The sequence below is a fragment of the Amia ocellicauda genome, chromosome 7 (genome assembly GCF_036373705.1).
Source record: "Amia ocellicauda isolate fAmiCal2 chromosome 7, fAmiCal2.hap1, whole genome shotgun sequence".
Classification (NCBI taxonomy): Eukaryota; Metazoa; Chordata; class Actinopteri; order Amiiformes; family Amiidae; genus Amia; species Amia ocellicauda.
In genome coordinates, this window is record NC_089856.1 from 9,571,778 (window position 1) to 9,589,851 (window position 18,074).

Consider the following 18,074-nt stretch of genomic DNA (forward strand, 5'->3'; position numbering starts at 1 on the left):
ATTTTCTAGTTTGATTTCGTTTTGTTCTTTAAACCCACAGTTGTTCTTTAACATCCATTAACGTCTCCCAAAAGAATTCGGATAATTATCCCCGCTCATAATATACAGACAAAACTGTAAAAATGCCAGAAACACGTGTATTGTGTTATGCTTTTAATAACTCGCCACAACAAAGATGGCGCTGCCACTGACCCGCGCCGCTCCGACGTCGTCCCGTACACGTTGACGCGCTGACGTCCATTTACAGTCCATTGTAATTGGCTGGCGGGTAAATTTGAATTGTAACGAAAGCAGCTTGGGACGATTTAGCAAGGTGTGGAGGGGATACTCTTACGAAATTACGGGTGAATTGATATAGATATATCATTTTACATAGAGGAAGCCGCGAAAGCAGTAAGTGGACATTAAATGCTATTAATATTCTGCTTAATGAAAAGCGAAATGTTATATCCTTCGTTGTGCTGCTGCCTGGTATTGTTTATTTTAGAAAAAATAAAATCCGATGTAGCCTATCCCAGCGTATATAGGATACATAGGATATCAACGTAATTGGTTTTTAATATTTACAATGTTAACAAACAGGGAACCATTGGCTTATTAGCGTCATTATTTTGCATGGGTGAGGACGTATGAGACTATAGCGCAGTAGTTAAAATATACCAGGTTGTGTATCGTTTTGATGGTTATTTAAACAGATCGGAAATGCGCTGTTTCTTTACAGTGTAGTGGTTGGTTTAGAAAACGTGTTTGTTCCGTGGTTGGTGCACTTTGTGTCTTAATCTGTATAAACGAGGTGTGTGTGTGGAGAGGGACAGTTTAAGTGCTATAAGTATGTGCATATACATGTATATCTCGGTAGAAAACAGAAGCAATACACAGCATTAGCAAAACAAGCACGTAGTTGGCTGACATTACAGTAGCGCTGCTGTACACAAACGGCCAGAGAGCAGGAGGCCATTCAAACAATGCTGTGAAGTCACGTGATTTGCTCCCTGGGTTAAAGGTCAACATCACTCGTCTGCTGAGATGCTAATTTACACCATATACTGGCAACATGCACTCAACACTCAAGGTCTGTCATTAAATTGGCATTTATTGATCCAATGCTGTATGAAGGCCTACCCAATATATTGCCACTTTTTGAGGTCACACCAGCACATCTTATTTAATCTTCCCATCTTTTATTTGGTCATCTTTCAGTTCTACTTTTTTCTTTAATCTCTTGACGCATTCTATAGCTTCTGCTGTCCGTCTTTGGTTTATTTATCTTGCAACGTGTCCGGCCCATTCTCTCTCTAACATTGTCACTCTTTGAATTGTCACGTACTTTTGTTTGTTCATGGATCAATTTGTTTTTCTGTCTCTTGTTATTCCAGGCAGGCATCTTCCCAGGCTTCTTTTTGTCTTTTCCAGTTTCTGTGTAAACTGGAAACTGTTTGCGTTTGGTAACCAGGTTTCAGAACCATAAATGAGCAATGCTAGTATACATTGATGCAATTTGTCTCCAAGCAAATGTGTAGATTTCCTTTCACAGGCATTCTGTTTCTTCCATAATGCACCTTATCCTATTTTCACACTTTAGAGTTCTTCCATAAGATCTGCATCTGTGTTGCTAGACCACTTTTGACTTTTTGATCTTCACTTAAGTTTAAACCAAGTTGTGGATCATGACTTCCTCAAGTTTTTAGAATTTTGAATCCAGTTTTCTTACTTGCATCCGAGAAGAGAATTGGAAGCTACAGGTGGTTGACAAATCGTAGGTTATGACCTCTGTTTAAATTGATTCCTTTTTATTCCCAGTCCAAAACCTCAAGTTTCGTCAAGAAGACTTGAAGCGATTGCATCTCCATGACATTTCTCCTTTGCAGATCTTGATCTTGTCAGTGTTTTGGGGAGTTGGATTGTCAGTGTTGCATTGTTGTAGATCTATTTAATGTTTTTTCATTCCCTCAGTGTCATGATTTCTTAGAGCCCTGATGACTGAATTTGTAATGAATCAAATGTTTTCTTCTAGTTAATAAAGCCCAGGCACAGAGGAAGCTCATACTGTCTGCATCTTTCCAATACTTCTCAGAGGACTTGAATATGATGCATCATGTTATATCCACTTCTGAGTCCTGCTTGTTCTGTTGGTTGGAAGTAACAAGAGTGTCTTGAAGCTGAACTTATAGTCACTTAATTATAACTTGATATTGAAATATTCAAAATTCATAGGCTCTGGAACTGGAATTGAATTTGAAAAGGAATTTAAAATGGAGAAACTGGAACTGGCCCCAACCCTGCTTGTCACCTCGATGGATGGTGGCCTAAATATGTTTAAACAAAAATCTGAACTACTTGGATGTAATGTACTAAAACAACTTCCTTCACAGTGATTGTGCTGTAGTCATGAGGTGTGTGTTTGTGTCTGTCTCCACAGGAGATGGATTCGGCCATGGTCAGTCTGCACAGCCTCTTTGAGCAGCTGCAGGAGCATGTGGAAGTCTTGAGTGAAGGCATCGAGCCACGTAAGAGCCCCCTCCCTCCCTGCGGAGAGCTACCTCATGGTTCACTGCCTGACATGATGCTCCTTTACACCCGTAGTGGTCAGTGCATGGAGCAACTCCACAGACTGCCCATTTCGGGGTTAGACAACCCTGGTCCCAGAGAGCTGTGGTCTCTTCTAGTTTTTATTTAACCAGCACCATTCATCACTTCAAAAACTGGAGCTGGTTTTGTCCCGATTTTAGCATGTAATTAAGGTATTTGACGGAGTTCGATTAGGGAGGTCTATTAAAAAAAAAAAAAAAATAATAATAATAATAATAATAATAATAACTAAGTTAGTGCCTTTGTTGGAAACAGGCTTGGCCCACCACGATCCCTGCCAGCACCTTCAAGATCGGGATTGGTAAATATTCTGGTTTAAAGAGCTTGCAGTTCAGACCACCTTGACTCTGTTTAAAGTTACAGTTAACGATCTGAAAAGCAAGAAATGCGTCTAAAGAGAGAACTTATTTTGTTTTTAAGGATCTTGATACCACACTAAATGGGGTACTTTCAGGATTGAAAATTGAGGCTTTAAGCAATTTAAGTGAACTACCTCCATGTTACTGTTTACAGGGTGTGTTAGGTAAACTTTTTTTGTGAGCTGTTCACTTAATTATGTGGTACACAGCAAAGTGTATGAACATCTTCTCATGGTGCTGAAGATTAATGGACCCTTAGTCCATCACTGCCCTGGTGTTGACTGTCTGTCTGCCTCCCCCTGTCCACCTCAGAGTTCATCCAGCTGGCAGTGAATTTCGAGAACTGCCGCCGGCGGTGGCAGCGCTGTGAGCAGGAGCTTGGCAGCTCTAAGGAGGTGCTAGCCAAGGCGGAGACAGAGCGCAGTGCCCTGGAAGTCAAACTCAAACACGCCCGCAACCAGGTGGACGTGGAGATCCGCCGGCGCCAGAAAGCAGAGGCTGACTGCGAGAAACTGGTGGGTGAGCCATAATGAACCCCATGAATAGACTGCTATCACATATTCCAAATAGGTTGTTTCTTGGTTGACAACCTAATCCAGAGTGAGTTCGATATCACAAGAAACATTTGAAAGCATTCCAAAATGCACTAAATGCATTAGGGTGTAAAATTCAATGTAAGCAGGAATCCTAGTAGGAATGATTTGTAACAAATACATACTCTAGTACACAATTTGACTGGTTTATTGGTCCTCATGTTTTTGTAGGAGAATTTACTGACATTTTCAATCTCCACTTGCCTGTCGTTTGGTCTAAGTGAATGTGCTGGGAAACAAGGACTTTATCAGAGTTGTAGAGACAAAGGCTGTTGGAAAGCTGCCACTAACTCATACATTCCTTTGGCATTTTTTAGTCGATGGAATGTCGCCCAGTTGACCACAACAATCTAAAACTAAAACTGTATAGTGGAACTGGAGAGAGTCTGGTGCCCCTGCCCTGTTTTCATCCTCCAATTGCGATTGCTTTGCAGGACCGTCAGATCCAGCTGATCAGAGAGCTGCTGATCACAGAGGGGTCCACCAGCATCCAGCTCAACGATGAGCAGAGGTCTGCCCTGGCCTTCCTGAACGCCCGCACCCAGCCCACGCAGCAAAACACCAGTCGCCGGTGAGTGCTTTCCTTCCCGTGCCCTTCAGATGACTTCGCACTCATTCCTGGTAGAAGTGCGATTCCCAGAGTGACCTAAGGCTGAAGGGCTACAGGAAGGCTCGGTAGGTGTCCGCACTAACCTCTTGCTGTCCCTACCTGCCTGTGAAGCTCCAATTATCGTTAGTGAATGCACGTCCGTTCCTTCTGACGAATCACACATTCATTGTCTGGGAGAACAGTGCATCTTTTGGACTAATTGCTTAGTTCTTTTCTTCAGTGTTAATTAACGCGCAGAGAGCGGATCTTGTCTGTTTAACATGTATTTGATAAGGGAAGGGGTATTCAAGATGCTATCTTCACTCATACACAATGACAGATTCATTTGCTATGACAGGTGCGTTGTACTGCATCGCCTAAATTGTAGTTCATAAACATTGTTCTTTTTGGAATTCAGAAGCGCATGATTGGTTGCCCAGATGTCTGCAGTTTTTTATATTTTGATGTTGAAACTCAGAAAATAAATACCCATTTGCAGTTGTGAGTACTTAATGAAGCCAGTCGAGTGTCGGAAGGATCTGTCCGACCACTCGCCTTCTCAAAACTACAAGTTGGCCCTAGCTGATGTAAAGGATGCCAGCAGGAGACAAGTCTACTGTGCTTCTTGTCTTAATGGACACTGCTTACCTGGGCTGTCATTCACCCATGTCCTTCTCTTGCAGACTATCCACAATTGATGAGACTGGGTCCCTCCTGTCTGACATCAGCTACGACAAGACTGATGACTCCTTGGTAATATCTCACCCCTCATCTGCTCTTTATCTTTTAAGACTGGACAATATTAGGGTATCCAAATATATCTGCTAGATTATACATTCAGGTTGCTGTCTGTAATGATTCCCACCAGCGATTGCTGAAAAGTTAGTTTTGTTTTTACTGAATGACTTGGGAAATAACCATGGGCTGCTGGCTTTTTGATATGACTGCCCTGTACTCTTCAAATATTTCTGAATTCATATTATTGGACACTTCTCGTTAAAGTGCCTCACAGTCTGTATCTTTTTTTTCCCCCCGCAGGACTGGGATTCCTCTATAGTGAGAACAGTCCGTCTGAAGAAGAGAGAGAAGCGAGTAAGTGACTGAGGGGAAGCCATGGCTTGCATATTAAGAGCACAAGGCTCTTGAATAAGGTGGGGCAGCCCAGACAAAGGTGATTTGTTCAGTATGCAGTGGTGAAGTTGATTTGAAATCAAAAGGTAAACACAGGAAACCCCTTGCTCTTTGTTGAGCTCAGATACTTCCTCCAGGTCTTTCTAAACTGGCGCTAAACTGCTGGCAGCACAAACGGGGAAAGAATCCACATAGTGAACAAATGAGCTGAATGCCAATCCTTAATCCATATCGCAGCCCAAAAGCCACATTTCCTTTCAGTGAGGCTTCTCTCCCCCTCTTCTGCTTCTCATGGGATCAGTTTTAGTTAGGTGATCCCAAGTATTGTGTTTTTCTGGGAGAATGTAGTGTTCTATATTGGCACAAAATGACCACCATGGATTAAAAAATGGCTAGAGAAATGTGTGTTTGCTGTCCTCCGCGGTGAGAGCGGGCGTTAATATCCTTCTGCTTTGTCTTTGTAGCGCTCCTCCAGACACCATGTTGACGGTCCCCCGGCTGCTGCCAAGAGATCACGTTCCTCTGGCAAGGCAGAAAAGGTATGGCCGGCCCTCCTCTCTTCCCAGGTTCACCTGTACATACACTTTTGGTACAAATGGAAGCCCTGCTCCCAGAGAGCCACAATCCCACACGTTCTACAAACCTCTCTAAACCAATCACTGAATAACTTGAACGTAGGTGGCTTTTGATTAGATTTGATCCCAAGTTATTCCTGGTAATTTTATGTAATCTTGTCCTTACCCTGCTTTAACACCTGACCCCTGACTATAGTACTATGATAAAGAACACTATGAAAAGTTCTAAGCAGTTGAACATGTAAAATCAGTGTTGTGTGATATCCTACATATCTGACAACCATATGAGTCTGTCCTTCATTTTAAATGGTGAAATTATCAATTTAAACTTGAGCTGAATACATGTGTGGAAATGTGTGAGATTATGATGCACAGATTGCAAGTCTTCACTGGTGTGATCTGGTTCCTCCAGGGCAATGAGTCCATCATCACGAAGACCAAAGTTACAGTCCCTAGCGATGGGGGTCCGATTGAGGCTGTTTCCACCATTGAGACCGTACCCTACTGGACTCGCAGCAGGAGGAAGACTGGTAACTAATTCTGGGGGGGTATTTTGTTTGTACAGGGAATGTTGGTTTGAACCTCTGGGTTTTTCTATACTTTTTTTTGGTTTCTATGGGCTTTTATTTGGTTTGTTTCCAACTCTCCAAGCACCGCCCTACCAGTCTGTTGTGAACTACGCTTGTATTCTTTTGTGAGAACCATCTTGGAATCCAATTTTTTATTTGGAAGGGGGGTGATTGTTGCCATTCCCTGTCATTCACTTAATCTCAATGCATTCATTTTTAAAGAATTGTGCCAGCAACATTGCCCCACGTTATATGACCTTGTTTTTGGTACACCTTGATCTTCATACAGTAAATGCTGCATGCACAAGAACAACCACTAGGCAAAATCACTAATCCAGTTTACTGGTGGATCTGTTTTGGCACTTTGTTTTTGCACGTGATTGGACGTTTTCCTTTGTATTTCTCTCCTGTCAGCTACCCTGCAGGGCTGGGACTCTGAGTCGGGCCTGTCTGAGCACGCGGGAGAAAAGCAGAATCATCCGGAGCTGATACACCACGCCGAGCCTAGCACCCCTCAGGGCAACGGAGGCATTAGGCTGCATGAGTTCGTCTCCAAAACGGTACAGAGCAGTTTTGCTACCTCTGGCCTGATCCACCACCAGTTCACTTTCCTATTTTACCCCCTCACACTGGCCTCCTCCACCCTAACCTCTCTTTTCAAATGTCAGAAACTGAATTAGCCAGTTTTAGACTGACGTGGTCGGGTCATGGAAAGCCACTGCCACAATTTTCTTACTTACAAGATGTATTTTAGTCTCTGATCGGCTGATTTTAATGTCTGACTGTTTCAGTACCTGAACCAGTACCAGTACATGCTTGTCGTTGGTTGCCTCTCCGAGCCCTGCCGTGAGTTCTCCAGTGAGCAGGCCTGCTGTCTCTCCCCGTGCAGGTGATCAAGCCCGAGTCCTGCGTACCCTGTGGGAAGAGGATCAAGTTTGGCAAAATCTCTCTCAAATGCCGCGACTGCCGGGTGGTGGCTCACCCTGAGTGCCGTGAGCGCTGCCCCCTGCCCTGCATCCCCAACATGGGCAGCACCCCTGTCAGGATCGGAGAGGTACTGCAGGAGGAACAACTGTTTTCCTATCTTGTTTGTGTTAACTGATGGTATCACTAGAATTATGCATAAAAACTGTTGCAGTTCGACTTATAGATCTGTAAAGTGTGTGGGTGGTGGATGAGAGTGTTTTGGCATTTTTAAGTCTTTTCAATTACTTTTGGTCTGGGATGTAGTGCATTGATTGACCTTGTCTGTTGTTAGGGCACCTTGGCTGACTACGTGTCCTCCAGCTCTCCCATGATCCCCTCACTGGTGGTCCACTGTGTCAACGAGATTGAGCAGAGGGGCCTGCATGAGGTAAAAACAAGACTTGAGTTGCCAATCTTAAAAACTCTTAACTGGGTACATCCTGTACCGAGTCCACCACTAAATGCTGGACACCGTAACCTGGGTGGAAGATGCTAATGTGACGGACTTGTGTGTGTGGTCGTAGACGGGGCTGTACCGGCTGTCTGGGGCGGAGCGCACCGTGAAGGAGCTGAAGGAGAAGTTCCTGCGGGGGAAGACCATCCCTCTGCTCAGCAAGGTGGACGACATCCACGCCGTGACCGGCCTGCTCAAGGACTTCCTGAGGAACCTCAAGGAGCCGCTGCTGACCTTCCGGCTCAACAGGCCGTTCATGGAGGCTGCAGGTCAGGGCTGAGCGTGGTCTGGGCAGTCCTGGGGCAGATGGTTACCTCTCAACACGCCCTAGAGAGGGTTGATATCGGGGAATTAAAAAACGCATGCACATTAATCATGATTTTCGGGTGGGAAAGTTAAAAAGTAAAATCAAATGAAAGAAAAAATAGATTGTGCCAGTATATCTGCACAGGTTTGCAATCTAAAGCTATGTATAAAAATATTTTCTTAAGTGAATATTTACCTAACGCTAACACGGGGCCAGTAACAACCTGGCACTGTAGCTACACTAGACTTAATGCCCGGGTTCCCCTTCTGATTGTTCCTCTTCCTCCCGTGTCTCAGAAATCTCAGACGACGACAACAGCATCGCCTCCATGTACCAGACCATCAGTGAGCTGCCTCAGCCCAACAGGGACACGCTGGCCTTCCTGGCCATCCACCTGCAGAGGTAACAGCCCATCAGATAGAAGCACTATCTTGGTCTCTGTGTTGTTACAGGCGTTTCTTTTTACATGAGCTTTGAGCAACAGCCTCCTTAATAGCTAGAGAATGCACAGCTGTCCAGACAAGTCACAGGCAAGATGCCTTCTTTAAATGTACTGAGGAATATACAGGTACAGATACACTATTTTTAGCTCGTTCTCTAATCCCTTGCTCTTTGAAAGTACTTGATCATTTGAATTGTGATAGACTACAATTGTGTAGGATTACGATTTACTATCCCCGGATGAATGTCAGTGCCTGCCCCCCTGTGGCCCCTCTGATGTCATTGTGTTTTTTTTTCAGGGTCGCCCAGAGCCGGGATACCAAAATGGACATCTCCAATCTGGCCCGGGTCTTTGGCCCCACGATAGTTGGCCACGCGGTGCCCGATCCAGACCCCATGACCATCCTACAGGACACTAAACGCCAGCCCAAGGTATCCTCGGCCTTCACTGTGCTCTTCTCTAATGCCCAAATGTTTTTCCTTGTTCAGTGAAGCAGTAAGACCTTGATGTTCTCTCCGGTTCTAAGTGTGTGTTGAGAGGAATGGTGAGGTCTTGGTACTTCTTGACTTGGACAACAGTCTCAACTTTCGGGGGGCAAAAAATTGAGTTTGCTTGTGAGCTCTAACTGCTCATCTCAGAAAAGAAGTATTCTCTTCACGTATTGGTGACTTGTTTTTAACCATTCATCAACAAATGAAAAATAATTGGGATCCTTTCTGAAGGCCTGTCCCTCGTTGCGCTGGGCTCCGTAGTGAACATCATGTACAGATTTAGTTTCAGCGGTTCTTTTCAGAACTGAGACGCACTTGGCTGCCTCCGGAAGGTTTTCTCGGGTCAGGTGTATAGGTTTTTAAGCAGTGTTTTTTTCATTAACACCCAAGAAGCACATAAATCAGTTGAGTTTGACGTTTTTCCTCAATCTTGAAGGGACGTTTATCTCAGTGGTGGAGTACTAGTAGTGACAAGATAATTGTACTGGTTTTAAACAAGTGTGGCTGTGGATTGTGCTTGACGATCACCCGATGGAGGTCGCTGTTAAATGAAAGCAGATTGTGTAAAGATCGCAGCTTCATGCTCTGGCAGTCAGTATAGCTCGACAGTGGAGCTCTTGGCAGTGGGCACCGGTCTGATCTCTATGGGTGTGTTTGCAGGTCATGGAGAGGCTGCTGAACCTGCCCGTGGAGTACTGGAGCCAGTTCGTCATGGTGGAGCAGGAGAACATGAACCCAGACCACATGGTCTTTGAGAACGGCAACACCTACGCCACCCCTGATGGCAAAGGTGAGGAGGCCACGGTCTGGTTGCTGGTGGGGAGTGGACTGCACTACAAGAGAGCAGTGCTTCTCGGCCTGCACCCTGCCATGCTTAATTAATTGAACTATTAATTGAATTTGCCCAATTAGAAGAGCTCCTTCATTTGAAACAGTCTGAGATCTCAAGCTTCATATAAAATGGGTAACAGGTGCTTGGGTTCTCCAGTGGTTTGAAAGCTAAAGCAATCTAGGCATCTATTACAATATATTACACCTAGATACCGTGCTTCCCGTCAGTCCCAGCGGTGTTAATGTTCTCTTTCTGTCTCAGTGAGCATGCTGGGGCCCCTGACCACTCCAGAGCACCAGATGAGCAAGACGCCCTCCTCCAGCTCTCTGTCTCAGCGCATGAAGACCACACTCAGCAGAACCACTCCCAAGTGAGTGACCCGAGGGCTGTAGCCAGTAGTTTAACTACACAAAGAGCATACTACATCAGACTACTAGATCAGAAATGTTTTCTGTTTCATTAGACCAACCATTACTGCATATTAAAGATAATCTTCAACATCAGACTTAATGTGTAAACTCGTAACCATTAGCTTTTTGTTAAACAAATGATTTCTCTAATGCACCCATTAAGCAATGCGTTTCCTATTGCAGGTTTGGCAGCAAGAGTAAATCTGCAAGCCAGTTCAGTCGACAGGGCAACTTCTTCGCCTCACCACTCCTGAAGTGAAGTGACTCCAGAGTGACATCGGATTGGTAAAACTCACACAGATTCTGATGCGGTCCATGTAACGCCCTGTATTTGTATCATGCTTCCAAATATCTGTAACTAGTGTGAGTTGTTATAAACAGTTTTATGATTATTTAATCTCTATTTTAAGCTGACTCATATTTTTTAATGTTCCTTTGCATATGTGCAGTAATCATGACCAAAGGAGGTGCACAATGGAAAAGTGATTTTTATTTTTTGTGACAATTGAAATCCACTGTTCTTGGTGGATTCCTTATAACCATGATTTTGTTATCAGTATTGTAAACCTGTTTAGTCTGCCAGTAACCTGTAACAGCTCAAATTGATGTGCTGAAGTGTATCCACTACATGTTGTCTATGGTACTAAAATATGTGGTGTGTGTGTAAGTGCGGTTTTGGTACCTTATCAGAATTTGGTACACGTGATTTGCAATGTAAGGAGCATTCATTGAATTGGCCGTTTCAATGAATCCTAGTTCATATTTATACTAAAAGACTTTAAATCTGATCGAATAGACCAACATTTAGGCATTTTCCTCATATGTGACTGTTAGCACTAATGGGTATTATATTTAAAGATACATTTTTAAATGTTTCCTTTCAATCCAAGGGCCTGGGAATCCATACTGGGGTTCCCCGCTGTAAGAGGCTAGAAAAAGCCATTTTGCATGTCCAGTGCTCTTAGTACCAAAATTGTGATGGGTACCAAAAAATGTGATTCCAGTACGTGTCTTTCACCTGCATTAACACACCAGAGTGGTTCACAGTACTGGAAAATCATCTCTGTCCACTGTAAATATTTATGAATGGTTGTGATGTTTTATCTGTAACATACTTTTTAAATGAGAGAGGGTGCATCTTTCATCAGTTCTGTTTTCTACAATGTTCATTAAGCAATTGCTCACCTAATCCAACCCAAGTTGGAAGGTTCTGCCTCTTTGTGTGTATGAAGTGATCTCTTCTGTTCCCTCCCTTCCCCACACTTGGGTAAATTATCCTGTCACACATCTTCTGTACCCTTCAGACTTGACATGACATGGCTATCTTTCTTTGGGAAATGATCATAAATCCAAAAGAGGCACAGAAAGGGGTAAAGGCCCCTGTCTCTCTCTAACCGCTCCTTCAAATCTGGTGGTGAAACTGATGAGACTAGTGTTGCACGGTAGTTTGGCCTGTTTCAGGAATTCGGGCAGCTCGAATGTAAGCTGGGACAGCTTAGTCGATGTAACAAGCTTGTTACTTATTTAGAAAGGGGGGAGGGGTGGAAAAAAAGCATTTTGCATTTAAAATATTTTGTACAATCTGCACCTGCTGCTTGTAAGAATGGGACAGGATCAGATGCGTACACCCTGGGAGACTTATTGGATTCCCTGCCGTGCTCCATACTAGCTTAAATAACAAACCTTTGATTCTGTTCCTGGAAGAGCTCCTCACAAACGAGCTCAAGGAAACCAAACTACAACACTGGAATTTTGTTTTAATCATTCAGAACAAAGAAAGGTGTCTGTCTTGTTTCTATCCAGGTAAAAATGGTGATGGAAACCAGGACCTGTTTGCAGCGAACAACTGCTGTACAAAACAATAATAATCTATATACACTTTGAAATAGCAACTGCAGCCATGCTCATTGAACCAGTGTGATATTTGCTTGAACAGTTGCAGGATTTGTATTAATCAAATAAATGTTCTGCATTTGAAAGCCTTTGATCTGTGTTAGGGCAGCAATATTGCACTGTGTTTCGAGCTGTAATCCAATGTCTACATTCACCCGGTATCGAGTGTTGTATTTGCATGCTGTGCTATTTCTTCATAAATATTGGTAAAGAAATCTGTCTCGTTTGGTTACTTTGTACACCTTTCTACGTGACTATGCCTCTATCCTAGTGAAGAGAGACGTGGTTATAGAATGTAGCCTCTTAGTGTTGCATTTTTTTAAAGGGACACAAAGGGATTATCCTTGTCAGTTAGATATTGCTGTCCCATTTACACTTTTGTGACATTGACACTCCAACTTGGTGAAACTGATCATATGAGAGGAATGGGCTATGAGTCTTGTATGGCTCTTTGAAAATCTAGTTCTTGATGCTTAGAGAACCTTTTACTCTAGGGAATACATTATAAAAGGAAGATTGGTAATATACCATTTACACAGTATTTTTTCCCACCTCAGAGCACAATATCACATGAAGAATTATTGCAAAACTATAGCTAGAGGTTTGAATTTGATTACGCTATCCAGCATTTCAAGATTAAAACCTTCACATACAATATTTCAATGGTCACCTCGCTCAGAAGATATTCTGTCTGTTATTGTTTGGTACGAAGACCACACCAGATGGTGGGCCAGTGCTGATTCTTGCTGAAGATGGTGCAAGAATATATTTACAGTGAGTAATAACACTATCACACAACTGATACAATACAAAGTCATTCACAGAACACACATTACCCAGCACAAAATGTTTACAATGGGTTTCATAGAGTCTGATACTTGTTCACACTGTATGCTGAACACCCCAGACAATTACTTTCATGCCTTTTGGCTCTGTCCACTGACTCAACACACTTTTGGGCTGCAGCATCCCACTCTCTCAATCCACACGTCTACTTGGAGACCTAACCTCGCTCATCCTCCCCGAACAAAACCCAACTCAAGTTCTCACAGCGTTAACTATTGCCAAGAAGACTATACTCCTGAACTGGAAAAGCAGATGCAAACTTCGCATCACACAAGGGCTTAACCTGATAACCGATTATATTACACAGGAAAAAAAACATAACCACCAACAATAACCAGGAAAACAGATTTAATGAAACTTGGGCACAATTTCTCAATTTTTTCCATTTACCATTGTAACTAATGCTTCATCCACGCACACACACACACCCAAACAGTCTGTTAATAATGTATTAATTTATTTATGTGGGTTTGTGTCCCCTCCTTCCCCCCCCCTCTTTTCTTTATTATGCTTGGACGTGAGTGATACATCCCAACTGGTATCCTATATATGCGCACAATTGTACGTTTATATCTTAGTTTGCTGACGTGTCATCAGTCCGTCTGTCTAATTGTCCACCTGTTGATTTAATTGTTTACTCTGCTGATTGTTTGTCTGTCTGTCTGTCTCTTGGCCACAGATAGTCTTGGATGGGTAGGGAAGGGTAGTAGGGGAGCGTGGGTGGAAGAGGGTTGGGTGGGGTTAGAGGGGTTATTGGGGGTAGGGAAGTGTAAAGAAACTGTTATTCCATTTTTTTGTATTTTTTTTTTAAACTAACTGAAAGTGATTAAATAAACAATAAAGTTGTCCTCCCGAGGGGGGGAATTAAAAAATAAAAAATAAAGATGGTTCAAGAAACAAAAAAGTACAGTAATGTATTTTAAAACACACTTTTTGTCTCCTGTATGTATTTAGAACTGGTGGACTTTCAAATGTTCAATGAAGCTGCCAAGAGGAACTCCACTGTTACAGTTGATCTGAGATAATTTGGTTTATAATAGATGACCACAGTGAACTGAGAGTTGTCTAAATGAGGAACTGGGCACACGCTGTACTGGGAGCATTGATTTCCTGTATGGAATTTGTATTGAGCATTGCAGATCTGAATGTAGTGTAGAATGTGTCGTCCCCCCCCTAAACCCCCAAGCTCTGAATCAATGAGGGGTCTTTCTCCTAATCCAGTGGTCAATAACGAATGGTGTTCACTTTATTGGTTATGATTACATTTCTTCCCAGGTCTTTACAAGATGGAGGCCCAGCGAGACCTATAAGACCTGTGATATCTGGCCCTCAAGGACATCCCTTCAGTATTTTGTTTTCCTGTCTCAAGTGCTACATGAGGTTATTTAGGACGGGAGAGTTTTTGTTCTACTGCAGCACTTTAAAAGTATTAAAGCACACAACCTTTGTTTTGTAAGTTAAGGGAAAGCCACATCATTACTCAAGTTTGAAAATAACCTTCCTGTACTGTACTCTCTTTCTCTGTCAGGTTTAGCCCTTGCTGTGCTCTGTATGTGTAGCTGGGTAGGATTGTTGGGGGGGCGGTCATCCGAGGAAGGGCCAGAGCAGGGGGGTGTTCTGGATGTACTGCTGGAAGGCCGGGTCCGAGCCCCATTTCTTCAGCGCCTGCTTCTCCAGGATGGGGATGCCACTGACGTAGCGCAGTAGGAACCAGACGAAGAGCGGCGACACCACGCTGAGGTGCTGCTGGGCGCCCCGCATCACCGAGGAGGCCGAGAGGAAGAGGCCGCCCCACTGCAGGATCTCCCCCAGGTAGTTGGGGTGGCGGCTGTAGGCCCACAGTCCACTCTGGATGAACTTCCCCTGGAAAAAGCAGAGTCGGGGTTAAGGACCAAGAGGAGGGAATTGTGGGGAAAAACATGAGGCCAGTTAGATGACAATGCCTCCTCACTGTTGACTCTAAACACAGCCCATGGTACCTACATTGTTATCAGGGTCCCGTTTGAAGTCCCACTTCTGCTGGTCTGCGATGGCCTCCGTGGCGAAGCCCAGCCCCCACATGGCCCAGCCCAGGTAGTCCCGGCCCCCCAGCGGCAGGTCTCGGCGCTCCGTGTTGAGAATCAGGGTGGGGAGCAGCGTCACGAACACCCACACAGCTGCAATGGACCACACCGAGAGAGAGGGAATCGCTGTGAACACAACTCCTTCCCGAGGTGTCGGAGAGCGCATGAGGGTGCTGCGTACCTTGCACGGTCCAGTAGGTGAAGAAAGTGCCCGGATCGTCCCTGACATTGTTGAAGCGCCGGTCCTTCCCCTCACGCAGTATCCGCAGAAACAGGAACAAGCCCAACCTGCTCAGGGCGAGAAGACGTTGCGTTTGACGGGAATTAAACTGGGGCTGTTGTTGTCCTTCCAAATTATTCTTAAATACACAGTTCAACTTGTCATTTATCACACCACATGCTGGCTGATTGCGATACAGGTTATCTTGTATATTGGTTTTATATTTTGTTGTGTCTGTTAGCCAATATAATTTGTAAATTTTTTTTAAGAAATGCTGATTTATATGTAAATCTATTGAGCTTAGCATCTAAGAAATTATAATATGGACTTTTCCTCTCTTGCCTCGGCCTATAAATTTATATTTTCGCTTCGTCAACACTCTCTACATTATTTTATTACCAAATAAACATCTTATTGATTCCTCATTATGTCCTGTGGATTCCTTACAGATACCAATTTACTTTAGCATGTGGTGGGCAAACTGAAATATCCAGCTGCTTAGGAGATAGTGTTTTTCATTAGAGCTGGCACAGACTGGCTACAAATTAAGCTATGGCTGTCATTGTTGGCCTCTGGGTAATTGGTGTAGATTTGTAGCTTTATTAATTTGTGTGCTTTGTAATGCTCTGTGGGGAACGAGAGTGAGGTTTACACTCCCGTCCCCTCAGTTGCTCGGCACCGTTTCAGGAGTGCTGCACAGTCACGTTCACATTGGCACACGCGTGAAGTGTGGAAGTTCATAAGTTAACGGCCGTGCTCCGTGTTCAGATAGTAACTGGACTGACCGCAGCCCCCACACTGTCACCAGGCCGGTCTGAATGCTCTGCCGCCGGTAGCCGGACCCTCCCCACCGCCGGCTGAGGTGAGCGAGCAGGACGAAGGTTCCCGAACCTGCGGGACAGAGACAAACACGAGGTTACATGATGAAGTAACACGTCTCCCAAACTATTTTCCCAATGGATGACTTGGTTTAAGCTATTTCTGAGCAGTAGAAAGGATAATTCCACTGAACGCCACAAATTAAGCGATACAGGGCTGTGTATAGAAGTAAGAAAACCATTGGAAAATAATGTGGGGGGAAAGACGCCCAGGCCTAAACCATGTGCTCTTCCAGAATGACAATAATTGGATTCTAGGCCAACTCTGAGCGGATTCAAAATAGACTGTATTGTAGTGGCATGAAGTGTGAAATCAGATAACGCTGTATACAATGCCAAGTGGAAAATGTGTTTAATCAAAGTTCAATGCTGAATTGTGCCAGTGTTCAGCAACCGCATAACTGAAGAGCACAACATCCTAAAAATCCTAAGACTTCGTAAAGTTTCTATTAACAGCATTTTGAGCGTGTTTCTAAGAGGATGGTTGGCTCGGGTACAACCATGTGATGGGTGAGTCGATTTACCTGGTGCTATTTGGGGAAATGAATACCCAGCATTCTTGTATAAATGTATTCACTCTTAGGCACTTACATTGCAGTGTCTAAACAGTCGACTCCTTATAATTGCCTACTCCCGTTTTATTGCATAACAAGCAGCTGGCCCCATTTTAAAAACGCATTGTTTTAATGGAAACATGCTTCGGTTAAATGCATATTTATTGCATAATTGGCATGTGTGCACAGTCACGTAGTCCCAGACACACTTTCACAAGTTCGCACCTTTAAACAGCCGTGCATTGCGACTGATCCTCCAAGTATAGGCTGGTTGAGCAACAGAAACAGGAAAACTAATGCACAGGATCACATTGTAGCAGACTATTTTTAATTCAAAATTAAACCTACACTTGAGCAATATCACAGCACCAAAAAAAAGTGTTTACTAGTCTATAGTGCTGCCTCAAACTCATATTTCCTCACAATTGCGTGCAGTGCGCATTGTGTCCGTGGTTTACGGTACTACAGTTCACGCATGCCTAGAGAGGGCGGAGCTCCCGTCAGTCTTATTTCACAACACTGCTGCTATGACGCGGGGCTTACAAAAGAGTTGCATAACTGGCACCCCTGTACACACACAACTACAATGCACGTAAGAATTAATGCAAATATTACAGTATAGTATAGTATGCTCCACAGCAGCCTCACCCCATGCTGAATCAGAAGAATAAATACACCAATCAAGAAACACACACCTATTCACCGTGCAGGCGCCCTGTGGAGCACAGCCGGGACTCACCCGCCAAATCGTAGAACTTCTCCGTTTTCAATGCGGAAGCCACAGCCCACCCGAGCCATTGAATTGCCAGGTCGGCGAGGGCACACTTCGCCAACGCACTGCCCATCACTGCTGCCCACATGCCGCCGGGTCAGTACCTGCACGACTTAAGCGCACTGAGCAGCGGCAGAGAGAAGACGCCCACTCCGAAGCGCGGGGGCTCATGGGAAGTGTAGTTTGTTTTGATGATCTGTAGCATTGACTGCGGTACAGCATCAATATAGTGCCAACTACAATCCGTCGTATATGTCTGCCTTTGTCCGAGAAGTACTAATATATACTCATTTAATAATAAGGAAGCAAACAATTCAAGTTAAAAAGATGCTGCTCCGGTAATTCACCTTCCCCAGTGCAGGGTGCAATTACGCAGGGCTGCCAGGAGGTGGCGGAATAGAAGAGGTGCTCAAATAGACGCACTTTATAATAACAGTCTTAGATGTCGACAGCTTGGGATTTAATTTCGAATCAATAAATAAAATACACACATGGACTACTTGTTGGGGTGATTATAATGGCAGAACTTAAAAAACTTAAA

General features: G+C 44.0%; 2 protein-coding genes across 2 annotated transcripts; one reads left to right on the forward strand and one right to left on the reverse strand.

Annotated features, from left to right (window-relative positions):
• Positions 1–253: 253 nt before the first annotated feature.
• Positions 254–12,415, forward strand: racgap1 (Rac GTPase activating protein 1). The gene is made up of 17 exons (XM_066708248.1): positions 254–393; positions 2,420–2,507; positions 3,261–3,463; positions 3,976–4,112; positions 4,814–4,883; positions 5,169–5,222; positions 5,726–5,800; positions 6,249–6,366; positions 6,820–6,965; positions 7,295–7,459; positions 7,664–7,759; positions 7,896–8,094; positions 8,429–8,534; positions 8,873–9,005; positions 9,726–9,855; positions 10,159–10,267; positions 10,491–12,415. Exons 2-17 carry the CDS (start codon positions 2,423–2,425, stop codon positions 10,564–10,566), a joined length of 1,902 nt encoding a protein of 633 aa, XP_066564345.1. The 5' UTR covers positions 254–393; positions 2,420–2,422; the 3' UTR covers positions 10,567–12,415.
• Positions 12,416–13,377: 962 nt separating this feature from the next.
• Positions 13,378–18,062, reverse strand: LOC136752723 (uncharacterized). The gene is made up of 5 exons (XM_066708252.1): positions 17,501–18,062; positions 16,115–16,220; positions 15,291–15,397; positions 15,030–15,202; positions 13,378–14,909 (listed from the first exon to the last, which is right to left on the reverse strand). The coding sequence occupies exons 1-5, from the start codon at positions 17,619–17,621 to the stop codon at positions 14,631–14,633; spliced, it is 786 nt and encodes a 261-aa protein (XP_066564349.1). The 5' UTR covers positions 17,622–18,062; the 3' UTR covers positions 13,378–14,630.
• Between the last annotated feature and the right edge of the window lie 12 nt (positions 18,063–18,074).

What these genes read in the sequence shown, in the direction of transcription:
- racgap1 (XM_066708248.1), top strand. Translation starts at nt 2,423, where the DNA reads ATGGATTCGGCCATGGTCAGTCTGCACAGCCTCTTTGAGCAGCTGCAG. An exon ending in AGCAGAGGGGCCTGCATGAG is followed by an intron (nt 7,760 to 7,895) that starts GTAAAAACAAGA and finishes GTGTGGTCGTAG; the next exon opens with ACGGGGCTGTACCGGCTGTC. An exon ending in GCCGTTCATGGAGGCTGCAG is followed by an intron (nt 8,095 to 8,428) that starts GTCAGGGCTGAG and finishes CCCGTGTCTCAG; the next exon opens with AAATCTCAGACGACGACAAC.
- LOC136752723 (XM_066708252.1), bottom strand. Translation starts at nt 17,621, where the DNA reads ATGTGGGCAGCAGTGATGGGCAGTGCGTTGGCGAAGTGTGCCCTCGCC. An exon ending in GTGACAGTGTGGGGGCTGCG is followed by an intron (nt 15,398 to 16,114) that starts GTCAGTCCAGTT and finishes CGCCCTGAGCAG; the next exon opens with GTTGGGCTTGTTCCTGTTTC. An exon ending in AACGGGACCCTGATAACAAT is followed by an intron (nt 14,910 to 15,029) that starts GTAGGTACCATG and finishes TGCTTTTTCCAG; the next exon opens with GGGAAGTTCATCCAGAGTGG.